General features: G+C 35.6%; 2 protein-coding genes across 2 annotated transcripts; both read left to right on the top strand.

Moving 5' to 3' along the window:
- The first annotated feature begins 1,603 nt into the window (after positions 1-1,603).
- On the top strand, positions 1,604-4,842 carry LOC134722839 (uncharacterized). Its single transcript, XM_063586470.1, has 2 exons — positions 1,604-1,904; positions 3,356-4,842. Exons 1-2 carry the CDS (start codon positions 1,604-1,606, stop codon positions 4,840-4,842), a joined length of 1,788 nt encoding a protein of 595 aa, XP_063442540.1.
- Positions 4,843-4,929: 87 nt separating this feature from the next.
- Positions 4,930-6,815, top strand: LOC134722840 (uncharacterized). Its single transcript, XM_063586471.1, has 2 exons — positions 4,930-5,278; positions 6,355-6,815. Exons 1-2 carry the CDS (start codon positions 4,930-4,932, stop codon positions 6,813-6,815), a joined length of 810 nt encoding a protein of 269 aa, XP_063442541.1.
- The last annotated feature ends 2,800 nt before the right edge of the window (positions 6,816-9,615 follow it).

Genomic DNA, 9,615 nt, shown 5'->3' on the forward strand with positions numbered 1-9,615 from the left:
AAACACGTAAATATTACATAAACAAACGACAACTACTGTACATCAGATTCCTGACTTAGGACAGGTGCAAACATTTGCAGCGAAAAATATTTCTAATCTCTAGTGAAAAATTTGTTCTCAGCAAAGATGGGTCGAAATTATATTGTTACGTTTAATTTTCTTTGTTTCTTCTGAATTTTCCTATTGTGACGTCATGATAAAAGGCGACCATGCCTGATGACGTCACATAAATGTACACAACTTTCTTCGAATCCTTGAAAAAGAAGGATAAAGTCATTAGAGAAACAGATTCCACCACTATAACTCGTGTATTATGATATTGCTCCATTCTCGACAGTTAAATTTTAACTTTTAAAAAATCTAGCCAAAGCCTCGCGCTTGAAATATCAAAATTTAACTGTCTCGAGTGGAGAAATATCGTAACACACTTGTTCCAGTTGTGGAATCTATATTTATAAGTTTTGTCACTGTGATCAGGTCTATTTTCCTGAGATGTGTAGGTGTCTAAATTGAAATAGTAAATTTGCCTGTTAGTTTTATTTATTTTTGAATACATTTATTTTTGCTGAAATTTACTGTTTAAGTAAGACCTTTTAGGTTTTGAAATACTATTTTTTTGTCGCACCTCTTTCGTTTTATTCCTGTTTTAACGTTTGTGTAAAACGTTTTGTAATATATTTTCAGATGATTCAATGTCTTGTTGAGAATAGTCACAAGCAGTCCAAAATCTGTCATTACGAGACATTGAAAGTAAACTGTCAAGAATAACAGAAATGCAATGGCAATTACACAGGTACAGTTATGATTTTAAATGATTTAGTTTTGGTGTTCTAAATACCATTGATGTCCTCTGCTAGCTTCAATGACAACTGTCTTTTTCATCACGTTTGGTACAATTGAAATTGTCAGCATAATATTGTTTAAAATCGAGCACTATATGGTATAAAATGGGGATATGATTAATTAAAACCAGCTGTATATTAATGTGTTCTCATTGAATTATGGTACAATTGTAAAGTACTAATCTTCAACTTTGTTCTATATTTGACCTTTATAACACTCTTTGATCTGAGCGTCATTGACGAGTCTTTTGTAAACGCTACGTGCGTCTGACGTAAATATAAATGTTTGATCATGGTATCTATGATGACTTGATTCATTAAATTATGGTCAAGAGTTGTAGAAAGAGGATTGAACCTATTATCAAAATCAGTTAACAAGAAAGAACCAATTCCTTTAGATATAATAAAGAGAATTACAGCAAACTTTGGTTTATCTAACATACAACAGAATATACTATTTAGTTCTTTTGAGTTACGCAGATAAAGTGACCTTTCTCACTTAATAGTTTCGAATTAACAATTTTACAATGCACACTGTTGTGAATTAGTTATAGTTTCTTTATACTCATTTATTTGTTTAACGTTTTACCGCCATTTACGTAACTATAGGCCCGCAACGTCGTCACTTGGCGACGTCACTCTTGTATATCATAGACTAGTAAAGCATACGAAACATTGAAGACGCTTTTGTGTTTACTATTATCGAAACGTCAAAACATTGGTGCCGTGACAAAAACAGAAGAAAGATGAGTACCGCGAAGATGAAGACCAGACGAGCTGGACATCGGGGAGTTCTTACAAAATTACTGAAGAAAGTGGAACCGAGTTCCGAGGAACTTTTGCAGGAATATGACGTTAGTGAACTTTCAACTATTCGAGGACTTATTGTGAAGAAGCAGGAAATGATCGACCAACTGAACGAGAAGATTGTGGAGGAACTATCGGAAGAGGAAGTGAGCGAAGAAATAGAGGAAGCCGACAGATACACATATGACATAGAAATGAGTGTAACTAAACTTTCAAAAATCATTAAGGAATCGGAAATCACAGTCAAAGAGTCAAGTAAGTCATTGCTTAACCCAAATGCACACGAGTTTATTAATTATACAAATCATCAAGAAAATCAGTCCAGTTTCATGCACGCAAATACATCAGCGTCCGTTTTTTCAAACTCCAGCATGTACCACAAACTTCCCAAATTAAACTTACCAACGTTCGGTGGGAATATGTTAGAATGGCAACCCTTTTGGGATTCGTTTAGTGCTGCCGTACACGATAACCTGTCTTTAAACGATGTACAGAAATTTAATTACTTGAATTCTCAACTGTTCGGAGAAGCCACCCAATGCATAGCAGGTCTACAAATAACTAACACAAATTACGGATAAGCATTACATGTACTGAAACAAAGATTCGGTCAACCACACAAGATAGTACAAACATACAGGCAGAGTTTAATCAGCCTTCCTAGTCCAACGTCAAATATTACACATTTGAAAAAATTCTACGACAGCATGGAAAACTACATCCGTGGCCTTGAAAGTATAGGGGAGTCTCACGAGTCATTCGGAAGCCTTTTAGTGCCCATAATATTAAATAAACTACCCGGGAATATACGAGAAAACATGGTACGTGCCCACGGAGGGGACCACTGGAACTTGCCGTCGTTACGGCAAGCTATTCAACATGATATAACGATTAAGGAAGCGGGTCAGTCGGTAAACGGTGATGATATAGAGCCAAATTACACACCCACATCAGCATTCTTTACGGGTACAATCGCAACTACACAAATCAGAAAGGGAAAAGAGACATAACCAAGAAGCCGTGCATCTTTTGTCAAGGAGTTCACGCCCCATTAGCTTGTAAAACTGTTACGGAAATTGAAGCTCGAAAACGCATTGTTAAGGAGAAACAGGCATGTTTCAATTGCTTAGGAAATCACAGAGTTGCCGATTGCAAATCCGATAAAACTTGTAAAAATTGTAATAAACGACACCATACCAGTATTTGTTCAAAGAATGAATCACACCTGTATACCAAGTCTAAAGATAGCAGTACATCAAAACCAGATACCGATGCCGCAGTCGCAAGTATGCATTCATCCACATCATCAGTTAGCTCGGAGGTATTGTTGAAAACCGCGATAGCGCCGATCACGTATGACAATACACATTTTAACACCGCCAATATACTATTCGACGAAGGAGCCCAGCGAAGCTTTATCACTCAAGAGATGGCCGATTTATTGAACCTGAGACCACACAGGAAAGAAGCGATAACGATATCCGGTTTCGGTGAATCCAACAAGAAGGTTAGAAATTTACAAATTGCTACTATGTATATAAAAGGTCTAACGAATACGCTTATCCCTATTGAAGTTCTTATAGTACCACATGTTGCTTATCCGATACATACATACGCAAGGAACCAGTCTAGTTTTACGCATTTAAATGGATTGAAGTTAGCCGACCCAGTTTTACAAGACGAGGATTTTTAGATATCAATCTTAGTTGGCGCCGATTATTATTGGGATATAGTTGGAGACAGAGTAATTAGAGGTTCCGGACCAACCGCTGTACAGTCCAAAGTTGGATACTTGTTATCAGGACCTATACAATTGAATAGTAACATTAATAATCAATCAACGTCATCGATTATGAACATTTTGACCCCACACAGACTAGAAGAATGTGAAATACATAAATTTTGGGAAATCGAATCCATAGGAACAGAAACAGACAGCGAAGTGAAAGCGAAAACAGACTTACAAGAAATGACCACTTACCAAGAGAATAACATTCATTTAAAAGACAATAGGTACATCGCCAAGTTTCCATGGAAACAGGAACATCCGGAGTTGCCGAGCAACGAGATGATCGCCAGAAAGAGAGCATATAACGTGATAAACCGACTTGCTAAAGAACCAGAGATGCTTAAGATATACGGTAACATAATCAACGACCAAGAAATTCGAGGTTTTATAGAGAAGGTTGAGACCCCGGATGAGACTACTAATCGAGTGCATTATATTCCGCACCACCCAGTGAAAAAAGATTCATCGACTACACCGATACGTTTAGTATATGATTGCAGTTGTCGTCAAGATTCAGAGTCACCCAGATTAAATGATTGCCTTTCTTCTACACCGCCGCAGCTTAATAAGCTAACAGATATACTTACAAGATTTCGCTACGGGAAATACGCCTTAACAACATATATTGAGAAAGCATTCCTCCAGATTGGATTAGACGAAGAAGACCGCGATTCCACCCGATTTTTCTGGCCTAGAGATCCAAGCAACCCCAATAGTGAACTTGAGACTTACAGATTCATGGTAATTTTATTCGGAGCGACATGTTCGCAATTTATTCTTCACGCTACATTATTGAAACATTTGTCAACGGTTACAAGTGCTACAGCTGAGATACTCAAGCGAGATTTGTATGTAGACAACGTACTTACAAGTGTTCATACGGAAGAAGCCGCCTTAAATTTCTTTGAAGAATCTAGAGAACTCATGACAAATGCAGGATTTAATTTGAGAACATGGAAGTCAAATAGCAAGCAACTTAGCAACGAAGCTATAAAGGCAAACGTACTTGATACGGATAGCGAGACGAAAATTCTTGGGATGCGTTGGGATGCGAAGTCAGACATGTTGACATTAGCGAAATTAAATGAAGATCGTATAGATATTGATAATTCACAAGCGACAAAGAGAGAAATATTGAGTAAATCATCGTCAATTTACGACCCACTAGGAATTCTTGGACCAGTGACCGTAAGAGCTAAGCTACTGGTACAAACATTATGGAAAGAAGGATACGATTGGGACCAGGTGTTGCCTAGCAGTATAGTTAAATCATGGTATGAAATTTTAGATGACATCCGAGATGTAACAGTTAATACGAAAATCGCACGACATTATTTCAACGATCAAAATGAGAACGAAAGCAACGAGAAAATCACATTACATGTCTTTGTTGATGCCAGCTAACGCGCTTATGGAGCCAGTGCCTACTTGTGTAAAGGAAACACTTCTTCCCTCGTAATTGCAAAAACCCGGATCGCTCCGCTCGCCAAAATGACATTACCAAAGCTAGAATTGATGGCTGCAGTAATAGGAGCTCGAATGGCTAAAAACATCACGAAAACCCTAAAACCACAACGCATAGTACTATGGAGTGACAGTCAGATAGTTCTGCACTGGATTTCGTCTTTAAAATCATTTGGAAGAATTGTTCAGAATCGTGTGATAGAAATTAAAGAATCGACACAAAATTACGACTGGAAATACGTACCAACAGACTCAAATCCAGCCGACCTTCAAACTAGAGGAATATCATCAACGCAATTCAAAGAATCGACTTTGTGGATGCAAGGACCGTCGTGGATATCGGATGAGAACAGTTGGCCTACATGGACCCCACAAGGTAAACAAGAGACTCTTTTGTTAACGACAACAGTTGACAGCGAAACGACAAAACCGTGTGAATTAAGTGGAATTTCGAAAATAATTGATCTATCGAGAATCTCGTCATTAAAGAAGTTACTACGAGTTACATGCTACGTGTTTAAATTTGTGAATATATGTAAAAGTAAGCGACCGTATAACTTGAGGAAATATGCTAGACACGGAAAAGATATTACGAAAGATGAAATTGATCGCGCAACTCGTACATGGATTACAGATATTCAAAATGAAAAAATCAGTAATGAAAAGCAGCAACTCGCAAACCCGTCACATGACAAGAATATACCGTTAGTAAGACAACTGCGCTTGTTCATAGATACAGAAGGTGTCATTCGATGCGCCGGGCGCATACACAATTCACAGTTAAACGACTCCGCGAAGTTTCCAGTGTTACTACCGAAGAAAAATCAATTTACGGACTTAGTTATATTGAACGCGCACCTGCAGATGTTACATTCTGGTGCTTGACAGACAATTACGCAAATCCGCCAATCATATTGGATACCTTCAATTAGACAATGCGTTAACCACATCGTACAGAAATGTGTAAAGTGCCAAAAAGTGACCGGAAAAGCATTTCCACAGCAAATTTCGCCTCCGCTACCAAAGGATAGAGTCACCGATATGATACCGTTTACGACAACTGGTGTTGATTTCGCTGGACCACTATTCGTTAAAGATAATGGACTTGTTACAAAATCGTTTATTTGCCTATCCACATGTGCTTGTATTCGTGCCGTACACCTAGAACTTGTTACAGATATGACAATCGAATCATTCAAATTAGCGTTTAGACGATTCGTTAGTAGGAGAGGAATTCCGAGTACTGTGTATTCCGATAATGCACCAACCTTTGTTTCCGCCTCACATGACATTCCGAAGGAAATAAACATTCAAATTAATTGGAAATTCCGAAAGTATCACCGTGGTACGGTGGATAGTGGGAGAGGCTAGTTGGAATTACGAAAACGACATTAAAAAAAGTGCTCGGAAAATCACAAGTAAATTCTGACGTATTACGAACAACTTTGATAGAAATTGAACGTGTAATCAACGATCGTCCAATTACGTATGTATCGTCCGACATCCGAGATCCAGAGCCGCTTACGCCTTCACATCTGCTACAGGGAAGAACACTATCACAAGAGAACAATTCCGATTCAGAGGACAATAATTTTAAATTAGATTTCACAGAGGCAAACAAACGTTTTAATCATAAAGTAGCTTTGATTGAACACTTTGCAAAACGATGGAGAATGGAATACCTCACTGGATTAAGAGAATTTCATCGCGTCGCGGGAGACAAAAGCGCACATGTGAAAATCGGTTCCGTCGTACAAATCATCAACAATTCACCGAGAATGATGTGGAAACTAGCAGTTATAGAAGATTTGATCACCGGAAAAGATGAAGTCGTAAGAGCAGTCAAACTTCGGACATCAAATGGACTGATTACCACGAGACCAATTGTGAAACTGGTGCCATTGGAAATATGAACTTTAATTGTTAAAAGTATTTTTTCATTAACCCCTTTTTATGAACAAAATATGAACAGTAATTGCATTTTGCGGCCCCCAGAATGTTGTGAATTAGTTATAGTGTCTTAATACTCTTTTATTTGTTTAACGTTTTACCGCCATTTACGTATCAGTAGGCCCGCAACGTCGTCACTTGGCGACGTCTCTCTTGTATATCATAGACTAGTAAAGCATACGAAATATTGAAGACGCTTTTGTGTTTACTATTATCGATACGTCCAAAACACACACTTTTGCATGACTAATGTTTCTTAAAACCGACGTTTACAGACAAAGCAATGTCGATGTGCTCCGAGTTTTGTCTCTTGAAAATGTTAGAGAGATATTTGAAAGAAAGCAAATATTTCCCTATTCCAGATAATTTTATATTTAGTTCTAATTCATTTTTGAAATTAAAGAATAATAAAATTTTGTGTAAAGCTACGAAACCAATTTTATAAACAGAAGCAGGAGAGATATTATTTAGTGAATGGTCACAAGAAGGTTGTGAAAAGAACAAAGTAACATAAAACAATATCTTAAATAAAGGCATCTGTAGTATACCGCTGTTCAAAACTCATAAATTGGTTGAAAGAAAACAATTCCCTCAGACCGGGTAACAAACTTTAACCGAGGGAAACACATCAACTATAAAAGGAAAACAACGAAACAACAGAACACTGAAGTGCAACAAAAAACGACAATGCAAACATAATGACAATGTTAAAAATACCCCTAAAATGACAAATAAGCAGTTTAAAAAAGTTTGGATTTATAGCAGTTATTAATTAGACTAACCACAGCTACCCATTATGATTTTTCCTTTTGTGTTTGTAACTGCGTTGCACCAACGCATCTTTTAATCCACCAAAGCTCCAGGTGAATTTATTTTAAAGTAATCGGAAAACTTGTTTTTGAAGAAACCGAGCAAGAGACAAATACGCAATCTAAATATATATGTACTGCATCTGCATGTGAAGGTGAAATATATGTAAAGTCAACTATTAATTTGTATTGACATTTTATTTACTAATTATTCTACATCAATAGTATGTTTTTGCAAAACATGTGGAAAAATAACAGTATAGCGAGGGTTATTAACTTGAAGATATTAAAATCAAAAGTGGAACAATGACATTTCCCTTGATAGCTAGAAAATTCGAACGATCTGAAATAGTTTTTTTTTGTAGATTTAAAGTACTTTATTTCTTAACACTAATAAAAAAGAATAATAAGTTAAAATTTTAACGAAAATTTTAATTGTCTTTCGTCAAAAAAATAATACGCTTGATTTCAATTTTAGATACTGTTCAGAAAAAGAATCAATAAATGTGAACTTGATTTTTTTCACATCCTTTCAAAATCCAAAATACAAATCTATTTATTTAATTACTTCATAGCTTATTAAGAGAATAGTATTAATAAAAAAGATTTCAAAAGCCTTTTGTCTCTCTCCTAAACAAGTACTTTACAACATATATATAGCAAATAAAATGACAATTTTTTGACGTTAATGAACATGACGACGTGTCCATTATCTAAGGTTGTGGTTGGGTCTTTACTGGAACTCGACCAGGTAAATCAAGGTGTTGAACACTTGGTTTGAATTTATTGCCGTATCCGTAACCATGTTTAGTGCCTTTTATCAAAGATATCAGATCTTTCAAATCGTTCTTCTGATTTCTGTTCACAGGATAATCTGATGGTATCATGATTGGCATCGGTACAGGAATCAGTATACGATTTCCTACAAAAGATTAGTAAACGAAAGTTATAATCTTAACAATGGCTATCTATATACTCCTTGCATCTGTTTTGTCATATAAGCTCATATGAATAAATATCCAGGTTGAACAAGACATTTCAAAAAAAATCTTACTCACAAGAAACGAAAGAAAAAATTCGACTGACTTTTGTTACAGTAAAAAATGTACAATTTATATCATTCATCTAAATCACGTGAATTGGCCCTTTTTATCGAAAAAAATCATTCCGATACTGGAACCTAACATTGTTTTCAAACACCAATAATGAAATGTTTTGTAAAAATCTCAATCTTTTGAATGCTTTTCCCAACTGTTTTTTTTTACTTAAAAATTGCTTGATTTTACAATCATTTGAGAAGTCTTTTTTTTTTATTATGAACAAAATGTGGTGCACACTGAATAAGCAACAACGTGTTATCTTAAAGTTTGTGCAACATTTTTTTTTATGTTATTTCAAAAATTAAAAAACGGTAAATAAACCTTTTCAGACAACTTTGTGAACGAAAGTGAAATATTTGTTGATGATTCCATACATAATTACATACCAAGATATAAGAAAAGATACTCAATTACTTGTCTTTAAAAATATGAAATACAACATTTAAAACATTAATATTTCTACCTCCATAATGATGATTGCCATGTCCACCATTATTATCAGGAAAAGCGACTGCAAAATACAAACAAGAAAATGTTTAACCTTATATACATTATTATCAATAATGAAATACAGACTTGTTGGAATGCTTGAAAGATGTATTCAACATACGACACATAGACAAAACCATAGCTATGTGTAAAGTTTGTACATAAAGTATCGAAACCATATGTAAAGCTCAGAATATACCAGAGTGAAGTCAGGAAGTAATACCAAATTCATTTACGGATAAACAAGATATAAACAATGACATACAACGAGAGGCTGGATTAATTCAGGCTATCTCCAAGACAATTTCTACGAATTATCTCTTGTTGCAATCACATACTGAACAAAAAAATTATAAGAATTATAA

This window comes from Mytilus trossulus, chromosome 6, assembly GCF_036588685.1.
Source record: "Mytilus trossulus isolate FHL-02 chromosome 6, PNRI_Mtr1.1.1.hap1, whole genome shotgun sequence".
Lineage (NCBI taxonomy): Eukaryota > Metazoa > Mollusca > Bivalvia > Mytilida > Mytilidae > Mytilus > Mytilus trossulus.